Below are 24,682 nucleotides of genomic sequence, written 5' to 3' on the forward strand. Positions count from 1 at the left end.
GTCAACCATAGGTGAGTTTCAGTATGAGGGGGTCTGGAAAACGTGGTGGCTAAAGACATAGGTCTAAAATCACACTGCCAGACACCAGTTCTCGATCCACATCAGGCAATTGTGTGACCTGGGCAAGTAACTCTCACTGCTTCTATTTTCACGTTAATGCAAACAGGATTGCTGTGAAAATTAAACACTACATGTGAAGTACTTAGAATGGTGCCAGGTAGAAAGCAAACGGTGGATGTCAATCATTTCACCGATATTTTAAACTACTTTTCTCGCACTTTTCTAACACAATCTTAAATACAATACGTATTTTAAAATAAAAAAAACATTTTGTTATAAGCAACATTCATATGTTTATTCCAAACCCATGGCTTTTCCGTTATTTGGGCCTTTTTTTATTCAGGATCTCCTGAATATCTGGACTTTGATGAAAACCTGCTACTACTACTACTACTTGCTATTACTACTATTACCACTACTACACACAAAGACATGCAATTTCACAAATTTGTTGTGGTCCTAACTATATTATTAAAAAGAAAATGTGATGCAATGCGTGTGTGCCTGCATACACACACACTCACACTCTTCCACATTCTGTTTTCTTCATGAGGAAGTACTGCATGGAATATAGAAATACTGTCACTCCAAATAGCTTGACTTCAATGTTTCAGATATGGGATAAGCCTCCCTAAGTAAGTCTTAAGAGGAATGCTTATTTTGCAAAGATTCAGTCTGCTATACTAGATGGTATCTGATTTCTTCTGCTGCAGACACAATGCTTTGTGGTCCAGATAAATATAACTGCGAAAAAGACAAGATTTCACTGCCTTTGAGTTTGATTTTGAACTTCTTCAGTTCATAGATTGCCAAAAGAAGAAACTGTTCTAACTTTGGGTGAGGTCACACAGCGGACCAACACACAGCATCTGCTACTACATAGCTTTTCATCTTATCTGGCTGTACATTTCTGTACTTCAATATTTTACTGACTGTTTAACATTTTCCTTTCTCTTATTTAGCCACATCCATATGGTCTTGACACTTCATGCATTCTCTGTGCTCCCATTTTCCCTGATTATCTTTCTGAATTAGTATCATCTTTGCTCATGAACTGAGGAATCCTTCCATGCATAATGAAGAAGCAAGGTGATGATATTCTCAAGTGATAGTTCAACCTCATTCATGTCAAGGAGTTGCAGAGATCATTTTTGCCACTGCAGTTGAAGAAAAACAAACAAACAGGCAAAAGCTAACCAAGCAAACAATTCCTCAGTTTGAAATTTATTTCCTTTTTAACCAAATAATCTAATACGTGATCTCTGAAACTCTCCAAATTTCCATTTTCTTATCTTTTGAAATGGAAACATTATAATTATCTCAGGAATTTGTGGCTAGAATTAGACTAAATAATTTAACAAATATTTCCTGAGTATTCAAGTACTAATATTGAAATAACAGATCTCCATTGATTGGATGAAAATTTGGCCTGCCTTATTGAAGGGAGCATTGGTGAACACTTCACTTTTCCCCTGTCCCAGCTCTTTTTTTTTAAATTTTTTTATTATTATTATTGTTTTTGAGATGGAGTCTCACTCTGTCGCCCAGGCTGGAGTGCAGTGGCGCAATCTCGGCTCACTGCAACCTCCGCCTCCTGGGATCATGCCATTCTCCTGCCTCAGCCTCCCCAGCAGCTGGGACTACAGGCACCCGCCACCACATCCAGCTAATTTTTGTACTTTTAGTAGAGATGGGGTTTCACCATGTTAGCCAGGATGGTCTCGATCTCCTGACCTCGTGATCCACCTGCCTCAGCCTCCCAAAGTGCTGGGATTACAGGCATAAGCCGCCACACTTGGCCTGTCCCACCTTTTTTCACTGTCTTGTGAGATCTTTGAGGACAGGGAATATGTCTTTTCGTCTTTGGAGCCTCACTGCCTAGAATAGCCACAGAACATTATGTGAACACTCAAAAATTGTTATGGATATATAACAAAATTAAAATGCTGTTTCAAAATGACAGGAAAATCAAAATGCTAACTTCATTTTTAGGGTGTTTAAACCAAAATATGAAGCAGAATCCCTGTCTCACTATCCAAAACCCTTACATGTATGGAGAAGCACATTAGAACTGACACACCAGATGTTGAACCCTGGTGCACATTATCTTCAGATATTTATATTTAATTTGTCTGTCTAGTAAAATTATTCAGAGTGGCTACACGAACTAATTTGTCTATTGTTAGTTATTTCAGGAAGCAAGAGCCTCAAACTACTGACATCACTGCTTTTCCCATAACACATAGGCACACACACAAGCACACCTCCATACACACATGTTCTCTGTCCCTCTGTGTCTGTCTCTGTCTCTCTCACACATCTCTCAGACCCATTAAGTCAACAACAGAAACAAAACAAAAACAATTGTGGTTGATAAGTTTCTGTAGGTGTAGTTCTAAAATGGCTCCAGTTTGTAATGCAGGCGCTTAAGTCATGACTCAATGCTTTATGCCTAAGTCCTGATTCTGCAATCTTTCCTTGGCAAAATTCCCAAAGGAGTTTGATGCTTACAGAAAAACTTTGCTGAGTGGACATTAAAAACATAAAATGGGCCACAGGGCATTCTCTCTTTTCAGCACAGAATGCTGAAATGCATACATTGTCCCTGCCTTATTCTGTCATCATTTCATTTTCATGGTCTTTTGTCTTTTGTATATGCTAAATGCAATGTACCACACTTCTGATAGTGTCACTCTGCTTTTATCTCTTCTTTCTTTTATGCCTACTTATATGCGCCTCATTATTTTTTCCTTCCCTGAAGCTTCCCAGTGTGAAGAGTGTGCATTTAAAATAGGTAAGATATAATTGGAGGTGGCTGCATGCATTTGTAGGTCCTGCAGAAATTGTCAGAACCAGGCCCTGTGATGTTATTTGAAGATGGCAGATGGCGAGTTGGAAATATTTCAACTAATGAGCCTGCTGACTTTAAACCATTCAATGAGTTCAGAAAGTTGTGCAAAAGCTGCTTACCAAGGTAAATAAGCAGGCATTCCTTAGTTTTCCTTTACTGAGGGGAAGTCACTAGACTCTTGCTTGTTTTTCTGGGTACCAGTATCGATTTTCTTGAATTTGAAGTAAGAATAATCAATTTTGAAGTCAGAATAATCAATTAAGTAAATAAAATGTCATAGGTTTAAGTATGAATCATCTTATATCTTGTTCAAAAATGTAAAAATAATAGATGACTTACAGTAGAAATAATATATTTTTTAAAATGTTAATGGACAGAAGCCAGGTGTGTGGTGCATGCTTACAATTCCAGGTACTCAGGAGGCTGAGGCAGGAGGAGCTCTTGAGCCCAGGAGTTTGAGGCCAGCCTGAGCAACACAGCAAGACCTCATCTCTTAAAAGAAAAAACAAAAAACAAAACAAAACAAAACAAAACAAAACAAAAAAACCTTCAAGGAGAGAAGCATATTAGAACATATGCATAAAATAGCTTGGAGTGATAAGACGGGTTGCAGTGAGATAGCGACCCATTCTTTCATTCAATTCTGCCTTTTGAATGAGGGCTGATATTTAAAAAATACCAAGGAATGAATATTGGAGCTCTATACTTAGAGTTGCCCATGTATTTCACCTTCATACAGCTGTACACATGTTGCTGCATATTAACATTTTGGATGAAGAAAATAAAAATTCTCAGTGCTTGGATACAATACTTTTGTATAGCTAATGCTTGCAGAGAAAATCTTGGCCCCCTCAAATACTTTGAAAATAATATATGACCTCTTTCCATCCTATCAACTTGGCATTTTGGGATAATGGACATAACAAGAAATGTGTTAGGCTGTAAATTGCTGCTTAAAGTGAAAGTGCTACTGTTATGGGTCCAACTTTCACTTTAACAATTCTTCAGAAAATGAGTAATCGTGGATTTTAAAGGCATCTTCTAAGATTTTATTCTTTAGAATCCTGATTGGTCTTTTTTTATTAATCAACAGATTATCTGTAACCTTCCTTCATTCCTAGCAAACACAATAAAATTATTACAAAGACAAAAATTTATATTCCAATATTTAAAAAAAGAAAAATAAGATTATTTTTAGTGGTTATTAAGTCTGATACTAAGTAGCTAATTCAGCATAAAAATCTTGGATAATCATTTAATCTTTGGGCATCAATTTCTTCACTGTTAACATGATAGTTGTAATATTTCTCCTTAAAATACTTCAGAGCAGAATTAAATCATGCTAATAATTTGTAATAGAGACTAGGCACCAAAAAACTCAGAAAAAGTACAGAAAAATTAAAGTACTAATGTTGATTACTAAACCAAATATTCTAGACCCAGTATTAGACTATGAAAATATTTTACTGCAAGTTCTAATATTTCGTAGAGGAGGACAATGACATGAGTGAAGATGACATATGTGAATTGCAATACTATTGGAACATTTTAAAAATTTAGAGTAGTGAATAAAATATATAGATTAATTGAATCTTCTTAGAGTTATCAGTTTCAAAAGACAAAATAAATCCGTTTTATCAGTTTAAACAGAATCAGAACACTAAATAACTTTAAAATTGGAACTTTGGGGACAAAACTCTACCTTTTAATGTTAATCACTGGACACGGGAATATTTGTGGTCTCTAGATGTAGCAAGACAAAAACACTGGTTAAGTTTACTATGGCATACGTTGAATTAACTTATTCTGAAAGGTACCTTTAGGGATAAGCCTCTGAGACCAACTGTCTTGATTCTTTCTTATAAAAGCAGACTATACAACACATACTCCTTCAATAAATCATTGAGCTTTCCCCTGCAGGTTTGTATCTGAATTAATCAATATTAAAATAGTGCTTATAGAAACAACATTGTACCTTTGCAATGAGACACAAAAACTAGTGACAACTGAACATGCAAAATTACCAATTTCTGTAAAATAAATAGCAGAGAGAGTGATTACTAGTATTGGACTTCAAGCTTGTTGGTAGTACTCATGTTAAGAAGAAGGTTTAGGGTTCCTCAATTTTGAGACTTAACTTTATTCCCTACTAACACTATTTCTCTTACTCCTGGCTCTTTCCATAAGAAATCTCACCCATGCAAGGCATGCCAACATCTTCAAATTCAGAATACAGGTTCACAAGTGTATCTCCAACCCAAATATATTTTCTGATACTCACACCCAAATAGCCAACTTCCAGCTCTAAATTTCTACTAGAATGTCCTAAAAATACCTCAAATTCAGCATGGTGTAAAACAGATTTATAGTCTTATATTCTATGCATGTCCTTTTCTAGTATCCCATCTCAAAGTCCCATCTCACCTCACTGTAGCATCTCATTTTGATTGAATCTGGCTTCTAACATGTTGAAGCAATTTTGAAACGTATTTCTACTTTTTAAAATATTATCAGGTCCATGGATTGAATTCTGAGTATATTAATATTTCTCTTAAAGTCACCCAAATTTTCTTATAGACATACACCTGCTATTAATGTTTGGTTTACATAAATGCCCTATACAAAACTTCATGTAGTTTAGATAGATTTCAGCTATTGTTTCTCTATCATCCATTTGAATTGAACTGTGTCATAGAAATAAATTTTTAGCCCACATTATAAATTAACCAAGAAGTACTGATTACAAATATCGCCCACATTTTTCAGTGATCATAAATTTATTATTTTGTCATTTGCTCAATTAGCTATTTTTAAAACAAATAGAAACTGGCAAATTTTAAATTTTAAGTGCTTGCTTTCATTTTAAAAATAAAATCTGCAGATTTTTAAAATATCAGTTATTTTTCTTTGTTCATTATATGCATTGCAATATATTTTTCTAATGTGTGGCTAATCTTCCTCTTCTGGATTTGCTCTCTTTGTGTCTTAAGAAATTCTACTGTAACCAAAAGCTATATATGTATTCTTCTCTATTTTCCTGAATGTTTGAAGTTTGTCTTCTAGCATCAAGTCTTGAAGATGTCTTAAATTTCTTTTTGCGCAAATATGAGAGCGGAATTTAAATTTTTTCCTACATGAGAAGCAAGTGTGGTTTTCCATTTATTTTCTCAATGATACATCTGTCATCTAATGTATTTTCCTACATTTAGGGCTTCATTTCTGGGCTCGCTGTTACGTTCTCTCAGTGTGCGTTTCTATACCCGTACTATTTCCACATCGTTTTAATTAAAGCAATTCTATAAAAAATAGCTATATTTGGTCAGGCAATTCCACCTTATTATTTTTCAAAAAAAATTTTCTTATTTTTGTCCTTTCAAGTTTAAAGACATTTAAGAAAACTTTTTTCCACTCTAAAAATACCGTTGATATTTTTTATATGAATCTATACATTAAAGGGAAATGATCACTTCCAGATAGGAAAAGGAAATATTGCTTCACTTATTCAAGCCTTTAAAAATGGATTTCAAAATTTTTTCATTATTTTTACATGAAAATGTCATCAATATTTAGATACATTTATTCTTTGTAACAGAGTTTGTTCCCACTGTGAATAGAGTACCCTGAACTAACAAATTTTTGAATTATTCATCACTTATGTTTAGAAAAGCTAAACATTAATTTTCATAGGATGATCTTATATCAAGAAGTTTTGCTAATTTCTCTTATTCATACTAATATTTTGTTGGTGGGTAAATTTGGAATATTTATGAAGATGACTTTTCTGCAAATACAACAACTTTGATTATCCTTTTTCAATTCTTATACTTTTTCTCCATTGGTACTATATCTGATACAATGTTGAAATCAGGATGACATTTTTGGTGTGTTTTATATTTAATATTTAAACATAAGTACATATGTATAATTTGTAATGTTATATAAGTGCATATATGTGATCATATTACACATATTCATGCACATTGATTTTTGCATTGTTTTGTTTAGTCAAAATCATTTTAAAATGCTGTATCTCTCCCATAAACCGTATTATCAACCTAGTCTAAATCACTCCATATTTTCCATATTTTCTCCATACTGTTATAATAATCTTCAAACATATAGAAAGGCATATAATGGCAGAAAACCCTGACTAGCCAACACAACTTGTTCTTCATTCCTTCTCTCACCCAGAATCCCTTGCAGTTAAATGTATCAGGAACCTAAATCTTCCCTGGTGGCAAGGGGATGAGACTGATGCATGCCACCTGGCATGCAAGCCCTCACACTTCCTCCTCCTTTGTGCTGGCTGCAATGCCAATACATAGGCAGAACTTGGAACCATGTACTAAAGATGGCAGAGGCCGCCCCAAATGACCACACACCCCCCCAACCAACACCAACACCACCTGAAAACCTATCTTACTATTAATTTTTTTCATATGATTTGGAATTTCAGGTTGTATTTCAGCCTGAGAACTGTATTATTGTGGTCATTGCCGTTTTTGTTTCTTTTTTTCCTAAGAATTGCGATTGTGTGATTTCTTCCTCTCGCACCAATCTTTCACTGGGCCTCTAGTCCCAAGTACACTTTGATGGCTCCAAAACTTGCCTCATAGTGTTAGTAGGGATATTCCTGAACAAGTCTCTATTCCAATACGTGACTTGCTTCAGGTCCTAGATGAGGGGCTGAGTTTATTTTCTCCACTTTCCTGGGCCTGCACTTTCCTATTAACTGTAGCACCAGAAAACTATTTACAGCAACTGTTTTTCACCTTCTGTTCTTGAATGGGGGTTCCACTTCAGTATCTGGTTAATTGCATTGAGACTTGTGTAAAATCCCTGCTTATTCCAATGAATGTTATTGCCTTATGTGATCCTGGTCAGCAATTCTGTTTAAGGATCCAGAGCCCAGCACCCCTACAGCTTCTTTTTGGCTTACTACCTTGTTTTCACTCTGTTTTTCAACCAATGAAATGTTTCCCTCTTGATTGCATATGGTTACGGCTTTTAAAATTTATCCATCTATAATTTATCTTTCATTTTAAGGACTGAAGATGAGACGAGCCTTCAAATCTTGAAAATGCACTTCCATTTTCCTGGAAAATGAGAGTTAAAAAGCCAGAGTCCTTGTCTCCACTACATGATTACTGAATCAGAATCTTTGGTCATGAGTCCTGAACAACATTTTTATTTTAATTCAATAGGAGAGTTTAGTGCATAATCATATTTAAGAGAATAAATTAGAACATGGTTCTACCTTTACTTAAAGAAGAATATGCTGTGGCTGTTTAAGTATTATGAGATTAACACATAATAGATTAATTTCTTATTTAATTGTGCATGATATTGCCATATTATGTCTGATGCTCCTTTAATGAAACCTTTTAAGGAGCTCTCTAATTACTAAAAGAAGTGTTAAAACTTTAACCTAAAAAAAGCCTAATGAGACAACGTCTCCTACAGGTGAAAGTTAAAGTCACTTTGCATGATATGATTACACTTTGCTGATAAAATCGCCAGGAGTTGTCATTCACATTCAGCATCACAGGTCTGAATTTTGGCTGGTTATTTGGAACAAAAAAGAAGAAGAATTTCAATGCATAAAATTTTAAAGCACCATTAATATTCTGGCAAATTTCTAGGAGACATCACTGTCACTCTAAATGGGAAAAATAAAAATGACTAATTAAAATCCTGACAGTAATTTAAGGGCTCAATTTCTAAAATAATAATAATAATAATGATAATAATAATAATAATGATGATGATAATAATAATAAAATGGGATTTAAAATAATTAGTCTGGTGATTACATTTATTTGTCTTTTTGTACAAACCATTGTCTAGTCATAGCCCTTACTAAAAATTAGGAAGAAAATGGTACAATGAAGTAAAACTGAGGAATTAGCTAATGCATCTTCTTCAACATGATATATGTTGCCCCGTCCCCATCACTAATATCTCTAAAGATGAAATGGCTGGTGCTAGATCCAACCACCTGGTATGGGATTATGGAAAGAAGATACTTGGAAGAGTAGAAGAAGATTCTTTGAGAATATATTTCCAGACATCAGAGACTAAAATAAATAAAAACTAAACTTTTAAAATAAAAATATTGATATATGTAATATTCCTGTTCGCACCTTTTAAAAATATTTCCACCTTATATTGGCAAAAGAAATATAGCATCATTGTGTGATTAAATTACTTAATGGTATCTAACCATTTCAACTTACATTGTTATATAATATCCAAGTCAACCAACAGTAAGATTATGTTAAAGATACCTAGAATTTACTTAAGATGAATTAATGTTTCGGTAAGTCCAGGATATTTTCTTACCTTTCTCAATTAATTTAAACTTTGAATACTAAAATGTAGCACTATGTATCTGCCTGTTTGACATTCATAACATATATGAATCCTCTTGCAAGGCAAAATATAATAATTTATGTATTACATCAAAATAACAAAATAATGTATAGCAATAAAGTAACTGTCATAAAAGCTGGTGAAAAGAAAGTTTTAGTTATAATAACACATTTCTAAAAGAAGGCATAAGTGCCTTAATAGGTTTGAAGCTATGTTGCTTTAAATCTTTTTTTAATTAGGTGCATATGGAGCTGAAAAAAAAAATCATGTTGTGTTCTTACATTTCATTAAATAACAATTATGTTTATTTTAACATTAATTGCAAAATTAGGAAAGTATGACTTAAGGCTATAGTTTTACACATTGCTACACTCACTAATGGGGGCTCTCCATGCATCCTTCATTCTTCTTACTGATCTTTCTGTCAGCTTTCCTCTCCCGCTGATCTCCATACCACTTCCAACCCCAATCCGTGCTTATGTAAGCTCACCAGAAATCCTTCTCTTATCAATAAAAAAATCCCAGTAAGATGAAAGTTGTACAGCTAAGTCCCTCTACTAAGTGTGGTCAATATTTTACTGGGAAACAGGCTCTTCTTCTAACATTCACAATAGTAAGTATATTACATGGTTTTTATAATTTCAGTGACTCATTAACATGGGCACAATGGAAAATTTTTAACGTTTACTTTGACACCAGGAAATATTAGACAACTCTGAGCACAATGCCATGCCCACAGAATATACTTGTATTAGTTAGAAATTTAATGTTTTACGTTGAATTTGGCAAGTTTATTTGTGTTTTAGGGGACATAATTTGATGTATGGCATATCAGAATCCATCTTATTTCAAGCCTATCACAATGGAAAGGCTAGAGATGCAACACGGCACATTAGAAAAAGAACAGTGCTTGATTTAGGAGATTGAAGTTCTAATGCTGTCTCCACTATAAACCATAACTTTGAAAAAGGTCTTGACTATTTGGGCTTCATTTGTCTGCAAGACAAGAGGATTGGACTACAGCTATACAATATGTTTAGGATTCTATTATATATGAACTTACAGAATCAAAAGATTTCACTGAGAAATTTTTACTATTTCATTTTATCTTAAATCTTTGGTTTCCATGGCTATTCCTAAGATTCCCCCTTTGGATACTTATAAAATGTAGATTCCTCCATTTCACTACAGACCCATGGAATCAGAATAGCATAAGACTTTTTAAAATTTTTGCAGTATTTCTGATGCAGCTACACTTTCCTTTTTTGTTTCATAGTACAATTTAGAATTTAATGATGGAATATAAATCTTTTTTCTTTTGCTTAAAAACACATGAAGGCAAATTAAAGCTATGGTTTTGAAAGCCTGAAAATGAAATGATTCATTACTTTGTTGCAAATAACTGAATATGCAAAAGGCAGATCAATGTGGCTTCACATTTCATTGTGTAATGTTACCTTTTTCCTTTAGGGAAGCTGGAACTTTCTCTTCTTTCCCTTTCATAGGTTCTGAAAAGAAACATCGGACGTTTATTTGAAGCCAAGACAAAGAGATTTTCAGATACCTATATAATGAAGTCAGTAAGCTGAAAGTATCAGTAAGCTGAAAGTAAGTGGAAATTTTATAATGCACTTTAAAAAAGATTTTACTCATATAGGGACAAAGGAACAACAGTATAGAATAAAATAAGCCATAAACTGATCATTTTTCCTTAGCACAAACATAAGTTGTTCAACAGTTATAATCTACTTGTTTATTTAAGAGAATGAATATTTGGATGGATAGGACCTTATTTATCTGTAGTTTTTAAAAATCACATGACTTCAGCATGCAGAAGTCTTCCAAAACTGTTTAATCAGCACAAAGCCAGTTTATTTCTTTTAGCTCACATTTTGTCAAAAAAATAAACAACCAAATAGAAAATCCTGCACATATCATGTATGTAGTGGTGTTTTAGTCTTCAGACTCAAGTTAAACTTGAGAATGAGACTAAAATAAAATTTGAGAGACAATTTCAGCTAGGAGACAATTTTACCTATAAACTTTCAAAGTCTTCAAAATGAAGGCCTTGGTTGAAGTAACTCAAATAAAACTTTACTTATTCTACCACCTTCCAAACACATCTTCAATGTGATTCAGACCATATTATGGGCTCCAGACACATATATGGGCAATGTCTTGAACATCATTACATTTAACAGCCTAATAAAAAATAAAACATAAACACATTTTATGTTTCCTCTGCAACATTAAAGCTCAATATATATTTTATGGATGAAAATGACTTTTAACGCAATTATAAGGGAAAGAAAGAGATCTATCCTGTCTGTCCCTTTTTCTATTCCCACCATATTATTTGGGTGAAAATACAGAGACTATGACGGTGGTGCTTGTAAATGGAGATGCCACTCTAGTAATCACTTAGAATTAACTGAGTCCAGATAGTTTTGGATGCATTAAGAATTGATTTTGAGGTTTTATTAAAAGAACTGTATCTTTCAAAGCAAAATTTTCTTGTCGGGTAAGCTGTAGCTTTAGATATCCATAAGCATGTAGAATTTTTTTAAATGTCTTTGGTGACAAATAAATGCCCATGTTGCTATTTACGGTGCTATGTATAAATAGGGCTATTTTTTCTATACTTCAGCATATGAAGATGAAATCAAGAGCCATGAATTGAACAAACACACTGGAAAGCTTCATTAACTGTTTTTCAAGCTGATGGGGGTAATTTACTGCTCTTGCACTTCCTGGCTAAGCCAAAAGGATGAATGTGTTGTGAAATGAGAAGTGGTGGTGGAAACAGACTCCCAGTGGGGCGCAAGAGTGCAATGCTTCGAGTCTCAGAATTCAAGGTTCAGCATGTTGATCTAAATGGGCGATTGTGTATGTTTGTGTGAGGGTTTAGTAGTTATAAAATACGGGACCTAGAATGAGAGCCCACAGAACTACATTGATTTTAGTGGAGAGAGAAGGAAAGGGTGGAATAACAGATACACTTTTATAGGACATTCAAAGACTGTAAACCCAATACCGTAAGCTTTGGAGAATGATCTCAGAAAATAAAAGTGATTTCTATTTCCAAGTTTGCTACTGGCAAGATGCCTTCGGTTCCTAGGCTGAGTCATCACTTGCACTGACTTTCCTACAGATCATTTATTCTCAGCATCCGCTTTGTCCTCAGGGGCTTTTGTCCCAATTTAGGAAGTCCACAGACTTCTCTGAGGAATCTCTAACTACCCAAGGAAGTGAGGAGGATATTAAATCTGACAAAAAAGTGAAGAGAGTATTACATGAAAACCCTGCACTTCTGCATTAGGAAGGAGAGATACATCAGTGGTTTGAGTCAACTCTTAAGCCACTTTTCAGCTTATCTATCTTGTTTGTCAAAAGCAGAATACTGGAAAACATTTTTTAAAATATAGTAGTTTCTCTGTGTTTGTCCAAGAGCCTATAGGATGATTTATGGTTCTTGATTATCAGGGCCTATAAAGTGTTCAATGGTGCTGGGATATAAAGTGGAACTCTGTCAAAATTATTGAGGCAAGAACACTGTTATGGAAAAATAATTCCCTAAGGGATAGGAAAATGGTTTCAGATTTGCCACTGCCTTACACTACCCCCAGACACAAAGGCAGTAACGAGGAACTGGGTTAGTATCCATGATGAAGTACAGCATGGTTGGGGAGGAGTTTCGAAGTCTTCAGACAACTTACCCCAACCTTAATTCTAGCTTTGAGTTGTTGAGTGGAAATGGCCAAGAAAAACATGTTGAGGACAAATGGAAGTTGGGGGATCATAAGTTGCACGGTTCTGAGCATCAGTAAAATAAGATCAGTTCTGTCAAGATTCCTCCGCCATTATATCCAAACATACACAGACGTGGGGTACAAAACTAGTCAATAATTCTGATGTCCAATTGCATTACTCCAATAACAGAGAAACCTAAAAGTGCTATTATTTTGTTCTCAGAGGAGGAGAAATTACTTAATTACTGTGTTGCCTCTTTGGATTCAGTTTGCTGTTTCTCAGTCCGTAGGTGAATCTTCCATACTCAGATATGTCAGACCAGGGGTTAGAAACAAGTTATCTGGGATAGGGGTGAATGTCACAAGGAAGATAACCAATTTCATGGGTCACTAACAGGATTTTCTGTTTTCTGGATGGTCAAAAGCAGGACTATGCCCCTGTGAGTGTGTTGAAAAGGCTTTAGTGAGTCCACTGGTCCAGGAAAGTCAATAACTGAACCAGCAACAAAAGTTAGCAAGACATATCATTCTCCTGTTTTTTTTCTTTTCTTCGCAACGGTCATCCCTAGAACTCTCTATATGTTCTTACATAAAAGCAAAAGCCTAATAATGTATATCTGAATGCCCAAGTGACTCATGGTTATCACAACTCTGATAAAGGTGGCTCTAAATGATTTCCTTGTAATAATGCTGGTTTTAAACTTGAAGCATCATTTTAAAATGAATTTGGATGTACACATGCAGGTGGAATGTATGAGTAACAGGCAAATGCGGGTAATCTCTTAGTGGTTTAATAGAAGTAACTGACAAAATACAACTCTAATAAAATAAGTGAATTTTTAGCAAGTGAAATTGCTGCATTCTGATTCTGCCATAGCTTAGCAGCAGGCTTCAGAGAGACTCTCCAAAAACAATGACACTGCAGAGGCTTTTGAAGTCCCTAAAATCTTATAGGTAATATATTAAAATTTTGTCTTTGATACTTAGTAATGATAAATTATATTCAGAAAAAAATGAAATTCTTCTAAAACAGTATTCAACTTATATATAACAAAGGCATTTTGGGGGCACTAATGCAGTTTGAATTAAAAAGTAGACATATTTATATCATCCTAAATCAATAATCATATGCTGCAAACCTTTATATATATAATTTTCTAGTGATCGAAATTTTAGAGAAAATAGTAGATAATTTTACATTGAGCAAAAACTTTTCAGTAAGAAATGTCAATTGTAAAATTATCTAACTATTTTCTCTAAAATTTTCAGTCACTGGAAAATTATGTATATAAGGTTTGCAGCATATGATTATTCATTTAGGATGATATAAAATATACAATTGCACAATATTAGAAATTACAAGAGCCTACTTAATGAAGTGGTCAGTGTGGATTTATTTCCTCCAGATAATGTTTTCCAGGACAGATTTTAACAATTATTCTTCCAACTAGTTTAAGCTTTGGCACATGTGAAGATTTAAGTAATAGTTAAAAGTTTTAATAATTATCATTGCCCAAAGTGTAGCTTTAGAGTTAAGCCCCAACCTTTCTTTTGAGCTGCTTTCATAGTGAACGATAACATGTGATTCAAATATTCCTGTGACATAAGTGCAGACTAAAATAAAGACATTAATGCCCCCCAAATGTCTTCCATATGACAATGGAAGAAGAAAATATTTAGATTTTACAAATTGTGAACTGCAAATTATATGTATATCTTTTCCTGATAGTATGTTTTCATGACAATTTTGGTTTTCACAAAATCAAGGATGCTGTTTTTATTGATTTTCATATTACATGAGAGTGGAGGCTGGGAATGGAACTGTCACAAAATACAGGTAATCACTAAAGAAAAATAGATTAAGCCCATCTGTGAGAATGAAGTGTAGTTACCCCCATAGCAAAAGAACCAAGACTATTTTTCATAGTGTATGTCCAATGCATCTATGCCAAATAGAATTTTTTTTGTTTTTATAAGGTCTACACTCAAAGCAAGAGTGCTTTTATGAATACAAATATAAGACCCCTATTCTAAGATGCAAGCAGTGTCTGTGTTAAAATGAAAAAATGGAATTTAAAGTGGGGCAGAGATGACTTTGACTCTTACCTTTCCCTATTACCCACAGTGTGACACTGAGTAACTTATATTGCTAGACCTCACATTCCTTGTTCATAAAAACTGAGGTAGCTAGTACCTTTTGCTGAAACAAATATGTAAAGTAGGTATCAAGGTGCCTGGCAAAGAGTAGATGCACCACTTTTGGACTTCCTCCAAACAATTCCCACACCTTTACCAGGCTAACTCTTCACCTTCTCATTTACATTTCATATTATTTCTTCAGGAAAAAACTTCCTGGTCCCACAAAATTGATCAAAATCTCCTATTACACCCTCTCATAGCATCCTATATACCTCCTTTATGATTGTTATAATTTTAATTGTTATTAATACTGTAACTTCTCAGCAATTATAGTCTATGCTTTTTTTGCATCCTTCGTGTCTAGTGAGTATCTGAATTAATTACTGCATATTAGATGCAGAATAAATAATTATTGAATATAGCACTGATCAGTCCACACAAAATATTAAGATGAATAATATCAGACCCTGAGGTTTAAATAGATGAATTTTAGTTAATTTATTATATATACATATATTACACACATTTATATAACAAAGTATATATTATAGCACACATATATAACACACATATATGTACTATAGAATAAATTATAAATATTACAAGTGTGTTCATTCAGAAGAGAGGGGACTCTTTGAAGGCTGAAATAGGTAGAGAAGGCTTGATGCTTTATGTGGACATTATTCTTAAGATCAGGTTAATATTTACATAGGCAAAGAGGAAAGGCAGTTAGTCCATTCAGGAGATGGAAGTTACAAAATTTAATTAAGAATTTCATGCTTTTTCATAGCAATATAGAGTGTGACAAGACTAAAGCAGGCAGAATATGCCTCAGAGCATTTGAAAATATCAGAATGCAGAGTTCTGATTACCAAATCTTACTTCCTATTTGTAGCTTTACCATTTTTGTTGTCATCATCATCTCCAATGTTTACCAAGTGCTTGAGATATATTATGCACTAAATATATATTTTAGGAATAGAAGGGAGAGAATCAGAGAATTTAGGGACAAGTGCTTCTTAATATTCTTTACTTCCCTTCTATATTTTTTTACCTTTTTCTTTAAAAAAATCCTTTTTTTATTTTTCTTTCTTTTCTTTTTGGGAATTGTAATCAGAGCACTTTCTAGGTAATAGTGAGAAGAAATCATTTTAGGGATAAATAAATAAATACAAGTTTTTAAAAATATGCGTGTGACCTCTGCAGTTCTGGTTTACATATTTGCAAAGGGGATGCTGCTAATGTACTGTGTTCTCAATAATATATATTTCCTAATAAATTTGTAATATTATATTAAATTAATTGTGTTACCTTTATCTTTCAGAACTGAAGAAGTCTTCCCAGATTTTTCTTTTCTCATTTCTGCAAAAGAGATCGTGGGAAGAAAAAGTTACAAGGAATAAGAGAGAAAAAATATGCAAGTTTCTTCATGTGTTTTGTATACTGAGGCTTAAAGAACACAGGGCATCTGAGTTGACATTCACAATACAGATGTCTCCAGGCATATGTTGTCTATAACACATTGGACTAAATATGTAAACAATAGAAAATAAGCCCATGAATTTATATCACAAGTACAGACTATGCCACATATATAAAAAAGGTACATGTAAACTGATATGGGCTTTGAAGAAGAAAGATATGACAAGAATGATAGCTAATATTGTCTACTTACTATGTGTCAGGCAATGTTCTCTACCATTTTCTCATTCAGTGCTCAAAACTCCATTAGGTATATAGGTTCTGTTATTATTTCTACTTTTCACATAAATTGATTAAATAACTTTCCAAGATCTTTAAATAGGAGACCTTGGATTTGAACCACTGTATCTATGCTCTCAGGCACATAAGTACTGGCTCCAGTAGTTGCATAATGGGCTCAGTAAAGGATGTAAGGAAGCATGTAGTACCGAGGCAGAACTTGACGAGGGAAATAAATTAGACCCGCAAACATGAAATGGAAAGAAAGACACATTTTAGAGAAACAGAGAGAGAATAGGAGGCCTGGACAGGGCAGATCTATCAGTTTTGCTCTGTAGGCTATTTACAACCAACAGAAGTGGAGGTGATGCTGTGTGACTTCCAAGGCTAAATCAAAAAAGTCATGCAGTATTCACCTGCTAATCTAGTGACACCTGCTTTGGGAAATGCAGCTGCCATGTGAGTAATCTAATTAACACCACCATGCTGGAGAGGCTACATGTAGGCAGTCCAACTAACAGCCCCAGCTGAGCTCCCAGCCAACAGCTAGTATCAACTGCCAGCTCTCTGAGAGAGCCATCCTTCACATCCAGGAGTCAGTGATTTTACATGACTGCAGGCCAACCGGACATCTGACTGCAATCACATGAGATAATCAAGTGAAAACAGCCTACTGTATCCTCCTGAAGTCCTGACCTACTAAATGATGAACAACATGAAATCAGCTGTTGTTTTACACCACTAAGTTTTGAAATTTCCTGTATGTAGAAATAGTTGTGAAAAGGTAGTTAATCAACAAACAGCAAAATATTTGACCCTGTGATGAGTACTCCAGTAAAGTTATATAGATAATAGGGAAATAATTTATTAATTCTAATTTTAAAATTGGGGGAGGTTTTCACTGAGAATATGCCATTTAGATTTAGGCTTATAAATTGGGTAGAATTTCATTGGCCAGGAAATGCCATTTTAATTACATAACTGTAAGTAGATGTATTAGGGTTTTTTGTTTTTTTTTTTTTTGTCTTGCTTTGTTGCCAGGCTGGAGTGCAGTGGCGCGATCTCGGCTCACTGAAATCCCAGGTTCAAGTGATTCTCCTGCCTCAGCCTCCCAAGAAGCTGGGATTACAGGCACCCACCAACATGCCCGGCTAATTTTTGTATTTTTAGTAGAGACAGGTTTTCACCATGCTGGCCAGGCTGGTCTCGAACTCCTGACCTCAAGTGATCTGCCGACCTTGGTCTCCCAAAGTGCTGGGATTACAGGCGTGAGCCACCATGCCCGGCCATGTATTAGGGTTTTTTGTTTTTGTTTTTGTTTTTTAAGCTGAGAATGGTTCTTAGAGTTCTTACTTGGTTTACAGTAGGATAATTTTCCCTCACCTGAGATACAAAATGTAAAAAGGAGAGGTCTTTGGAGGAAGACATTATTTCTGTTTTGAAAGTATTGTGTTTCATATGTCAACAAGACGCCCAAAAAGGAAACATCCAGCAAGCAGTTGGAAAAAACAGGTGAAGTGCAGATCATTTACAGGTGCTGCAAAGCAACCTACAGTATTCCTTATAAATGAAAACTATCAATATAACTAGTAACATGTTTTTTTAAAGGCCTCAAATTAATCTTATTTGCTTTGTTCACACAGATTGACTTGACTTATTAAGTAAACCAATTATGTAAAAGCAAAATAAACCAGAAAGTGAACAATTATTTTCTTAATAATATGTGACTGGTGAAAACACACCCACACACTAAGACTAGTGTTCTCAGCTGTTCTTTTTACCGGCATGTTTCAAATCCAATCTCATATAATTTGTCTATATTGATATATCATTTATATATCGGCAGTGATGGCCTTAACTGTATACATTTTGATGTGCTATTGCCAGACCTTCAACAATTTAAAACACAGATTATGATCAAAATAGCTATAGAAGTCGAGTTTTAAATAATCTGAGATAAAAACTACTCATTTTGAAAATAATACTCAATAGCAATGCATCCAGGAATTTTCCAGTTTAAATTATGGGCCTGAGTATACTTAACCAAAAATAAATAGCAAAGAGCTTTTACTTTTAATTGTATTGTAGAATATAAAAGGTATATATGGCAATAGTGTTTCCTTTTCCTTCTACAAGAATTCTTTGAAAAAAGAGGCTCATGAAAAAGACAAGACAAAAGACTGAAATAATGGAAAGTCTTAAAACAGAGGATATCAGCCCTAGAGTTCTTTCCTGACACAAGCATAAACATTTTGAATCCAAACTACAAGTATTCATCTGTTTAAAGGAAACAGCAGCAATTATTAATACCATTGATCTGCCTATTATTTATTATTCATTGCTTTGAATGATCAAGTATAAATTCAGTTTTATCATTAGTGACATTTAATGAGAATGTTAATAAAAATATTTTGTTGGAGCTTTCTGGCTTTGTGTCAACATCGAACATAGCTAGAACAAAAGAATAAAGTGAAATTGGAAAGTGTAAAGGATTCTAACGAAATTATCAGGCAGCTAAGATCCCTTGGTTCTGTAAAGAATCAAATTCAAAATTCTTAATCTTTCTTACCCAGCTTGCTCTACTGAAGTGCTCAGAAACATAACTTCAAAAACTGTCTCTCTCTTTCTCTTTTGTAGTTATAAGATGCTTGCTAATCTGAGATATTTTTTCACGAACATAATGAATAATACCAACGTACCAAACTTTTTGGACTTTTCTTCTGATGGAAAGAATAATTGTAAAGAACCACCTGGCGAGCTTTATCTGAAAGTGCAACGATATCTGATAATTTCCCAGAGTGTAAGTTGTACATCATCACACAGCACCAAAAAAGAAAATAAAATTGTCTCATAACATCTTGTGGTTGCTTGCTAATATGATACTGCACTGTTGCTAAAGTTATTTAATAGTGATTAATTGCATAATTGTTTTAATAGTTAATATGTGAATCCCTTACATGAATGTCTCTTTGTTTTATTTTAATTCGAATGCAATTTTGATAATCCAGGATATTTTAGAAAAGATATTTTATATTTTCAATCTACTACAAACTCCAACATATATACTTTATAAGTAAATACAGAGACAGAATTTTCAAGTTGCCTAAATGAGTTAAAATATTGTGTTTATAATTATCATGAAGGAAATAATATATTGATGCTTTATGTAACAGTAAATTTGAATTCTTCTGAAAGATATAACAGACTAATTTCACTGTAGACACTGCTCATTAACTTTGTAATTAAATATAACTTGGTCAGGACACCGTCTTTAACTTTCTCTTTGTCATAATGATACATTTAACTGTTCTGTATTCTATGGGCTAAAGAACTTGGTAAATACAGTTTTTTAACATTTTACATTTTTTTCTTGAATATGTGTTTTAAAATCTTTACGGCATTTCCAGTTGAATTATATCTATACATTGCTATCATTTAAACTTGGGACTTTCATTTTATTTATTTCATAGCCTTTATGTTTTATTTAAAAAGAATAATATTTCGCAACCTATGTAATCCTCTATCTCTAACTGGACAACCCAATTAAAAAGCATAATATAAAATTTTCTTGAATGACATCTGAACAATGTTGTCAGTACGTGAAGACTGTGGGAAGATATTCCTCCCTCAAGAAATTGTAAATAAGGGAAATTAAACTATTCTCTCAAATTTTAGTTATATATTTAACATATTTGGGGGATGGAGAATAAGTGAATTCCAAAAGCATCAACTAGAAAATACTATATAACACTTTGTAAATACTTCTCTGAAGAGCTTCCTTCAATTACATTTGTATATTCTAGACAAGCTGGGCTGTATCGGCATGTTAAAACGGTGACATATACAATGGCATAAGAATGCGAAATAACAGTCTTATGCAGTAGTGTCAGCATTCTAGTCTTTTTGACAAGCTCTTCCTTATAGTAGTATAGTTCTTCAAATTATCTTAGCTGAGGGGCTTCTCTTGAAACAACCTAAATAACCTTTTCCTTTGACTAAATTCTGGTTCAATTTCATTATTACTTGGCTTTGAGGCTGTGTAGCTTGGCTGCAAGCATTGGAGTATTCATATATACACACTTTGATATTCTTATCCTTATGCGCCTTAATAATCTGACTACTAATCAAAATCAGTAGGGTGCACTTTAGTTCATCTCTGTCCAGATCTTTCAGAAAGATCAGCAATATGTAAATACATAAAAACATAAAATTAGCCCTCCTTTATTTGATAAGAAATTAGATATGCATTCTATTAACTTCTATTTTAATGTTGGGGAGATGAGATGAACTAGGATATCTTAGGGACAGGGTTGGCTACTGAACCACTAAAGAATACTTTTTCAAAGAAAATTTTATTAGTCATGAAATTTTTCTAGTGTAGACACATCAATTTAAGATGTCAAAACCTCCATGTTTAAATTAAGATAATAACTTTATTATAATACTGTAATTTCCTTGAGGGCAGGGCTCAAGGAAATTCCTGTGTCCACGTATAATGATAAAGCATTATTTTGTGTAGTTAGGCATATTTAACATAAGATCGCTTTAACTTCTCACCTGTCTCCAAAGAGGTAGGTATTATCCATAATTTTATAGATGTGATATCTGAAGCTAAGAGATAAGTAACTTGCCCAAGGTTACAGCTAGTAAATTGGAATGGAAGATTTGAACCCAGGTTATGAGATGACAAAGTTAGTGTTAAACTGCTACACTATGCCTCTGGGAGCATCCTGGATTATAAAGTAGATATCACCACAAATTGTACCTAAAAGTGAACAGGGTGCATATCTGAATCACCAAATAACATCAGTGTTCTTCATAACTGCCAGCCTGCCACAGCCTTGCAAATCATATGTCTGAAGCAGGGACTAGGTAGTCTAACACATACTCGAAATTCCCCAACTATCTGTTGAATGAGTTAATAAATTTGCCAAATTTTGTGCTGATCACATTTTATCAGGAAACTTATTGTCAAATCTTTACCCAGTAACCTGATCATCATTATAAACATCCTTCATGATTAGCCATTTTCCAATTTGTAATCTTATTGTGGCAAAAGTGTCAAGTAAAATGAAATGGCCAATATCTGATAGTTTTCCTGGACAAAAAAGAAAATTACATATATTTAAATCTAATGTTTACCTCACATTTTATTTTTTTGGTTATCTAAGAAATTTTGAGTGACTTTCCAAAGTTCAGTAATCTCACACATATATATTACACGTTTATGCCCATTTATTTTTTATAATAACCTCTGATCATCCATTCATTTATCATATAATACATTCTTTATTTCTATAACAATGTTATTCATTATATTCTCTATTGTCTTTTGAACTTTTTAAAATGGAAATCCTGTCCTAAAACACATTTATGTGGAATCTCAAGAATTATTCTCATTATAGTGTAACTGTTCAAATTGAAAATTTATAAGATGATATATATTGAAAAATTGAAGAAATATAATTGAATATAAGAAAAAATGTTAACTGAATAATTATTAATATAATCCAAATAAAGGAGGCTTTTAATATATCTTTCTGCTACTCATGGTATAGAATTTCAAAATATACTTCAAAATTAACTTAGTGAACTGGACTAATTCTTCGAGATTTCCGTGCACTTAAAAAATTAATAGACCTTAATTTTTAGAGTAGATTTATGATTACAGCAAAACTAATCAGAAAGTGCAGAGTTCCTGTACATTCTTTCTGTAACAGACTGAATGTGTCCCTTCAAAATTCGTATGTTGAAATCCTACTCCCAATGTTATGGTATGTCACCTCTGGCAGATAATTAGGTCATCAGCACGGAACCCTCATTAATCAAATTAGTGGCCTTAGAAAAATAAAAGGAACCCCAGAGAGCTCTCTTGCCCTCTTTCTGCATGTCAGGATACAAAAAGACAGCAGTTTGCAATCCAGAAGAGGGCTCTCACAGCACATCACCATTCTAGCAGCCTGATTTTAGGCTTCCAGCCTCCAGATCTGTGAGAAATAAAGTTTTGTTGTTTATAAGCCACCCAGTCTATGGCAATTTGTTATAGCAGCCCAAACTAACACACCCTCTTCAAGCACACTCAGGCTCCATCACTATCAGTATCCCTCAAGAGGGTGGTACATTTATTACCATCCAAGAAGCAATATTGATACATCATTATCAACCAAAGTCCATAGTTTACATTAGGGTTCACTCTTAGTTTTATACATCTTATAGATTTTGACAAAAGTATAATGACACGTATCTGCCATTGTAGTTTCATTCAGAATAATTTCATTACCCTAAAAATTCTCTATGCTCCACCTATTCACCCTTCTCTTCTCCCCAAACCCTAGTAACCACTGAGTTTTTAACTTTCTCCATAGTTTTGCCTTTTCCAGAATGTCATACAGTTGTAATTATACAACATGTTGACTCTTCACATTGGCATATTTCACTTAGAAATATAATTTAAGGTTCTTCTACGTATTTTATGGCTTGACAGCTCATGTATTTTCCACACTGAATAAAAATCTCATTGTATTAATGTACCAGAATTTATTTATCTGTTCACCTATTGAAGGACGTCTTGGTTGCTTCCTAGTTTTAGGAAATACGAATAAAGCTGATATAAACATTTGTGTGCAGGTTTTTGCATATACATGAGTTTTCGGCTTATTTGGATAAATACCAAGGAGCATAATTGCTGGATTGCATCGTGAGAGTAAGGTTAGTTTTCTAAGAAACTGCCAAATTGTCTTTTTGCATTTCCACAAGGAAAGAATGCGAGTTTCTGTTGCTCTACATCCTCCCCAGCATTTTGTATTGTCAGTGTTTTAGATTTTAGCTATTCTAATGGGTGTGTAGTGGTATCTCATTGTTTTAATCTAATGACATGTTATGTTGAACATCTTTTCATATGCTTATTCCCATCTTTATATCTTAAAAGCCCAACTTATAATTTTCTTCTTTCATGGACTTTGTCTTTGGTGTTTTATTTAAAATGTCATTGTCAAACCCAAGGACACCTAAATCTTCTATGTTCTTTCCCAGGAATTTTAGAGTTTTATGTTTTACGTTTAGGTCTATGATCCACTTTGAGTTAATTATCTTGTGGAGGATGTAAAGTCTATTTTTGAGGGTTTTTTGTTTTTTTATTTTTGTTTATGGATGTCCAGTTGTTGCAACACCCATTTGTTCAAAAGTCTATCCTTTCTCCAGTAAATTGTTTTTTCTCCTTTGTCAAAGATCAGCTGATTATATTTCTGTGAGTGCATTTCTGAGTTCTCTATTCTCTTTCATTGATTTATTTGTCTATTCTTTCACTAATATCATACTGTCCTGATTACTGTATTTTTACAGTAAGTTGTGAAGTTCAGTAGTGCCAGTTTGCCACTTAATTCTTATTTTCCAATGCTGTGTTGGCTCTTCTGGGTCTTTTGCCTTTTCATATAAACTTTAGAATTAGTTTGTCAATAGCCACAAGATAACTTGCTAGAGTTGTTTTTGGAATTGTGTTAAATCTGTAGCTCAATTTAGGAAGAATTGGCAGCTTGACAATACTGAGTCATTCTATCAATGAATATGGAGTATCTCTCAATTTATTTAGTTTCTGTTTATTTCTTTTACGTGGTTTCCCTCCAACAGGTCTTATACATAATTTTAAAAATATACCTAAGTGTTTATGTTTTTGGTGCCAATGTAAGTGATCGTTGTGTTTTTAATCTTGTTCATTCAAATTTTTCATTACTGATATACGAGAGTAACTGACTTTTGCATATTAACTTTGTGCCCTGAAACCTTGTTGTATTCTGTGATTAGTTCCAGGAAG

At 33.7% G+C, this 24,682-nt stretch overlaps 1 protein-coding gene across 1 annotated transcript in view; it reads right to left on the reverse strand.

Moving 5' to 3' along the window:
* TRDN (triadin) overlaps window positions 1–24,682 on the reverse strand; it is a 421,845-nt gene that overhangs the window by 111,171 nt on the left and 285,992 nt on the right. The window contains exons 22-23 of the mRNA XM_054492187.2: window positions 16,483–16,533; window positions 10,741–10,791 (exon numbers count right to left, since the gene is read on the reverse strand). Of these exons, the coding sequence (XP_054348162.2) occupies window positions 10,741–10,791; window positions 16,483–16,533 (102 nt within the window). The remainder of the gene's footprint in view (window positions 1–10,740; window positions 10,792–16,482; window positions 16,534–24,682) is intronic.

The sequence above is a fragment of the Pongo pygmaeus genome, chromosome 5 (genome assembly GCF_028885625.2).
Source record: "Pongo pygmaeus isolate AG05252 chromosome 5, NHGRI_mPonPyg2-v2.0_pri, whole genome shotgun sequence".
NCBI lineage: Eukaryota > Metazoa > Chordata > Mammalia > Primates > Hominidae > Pongo > Pongo pygmaeus.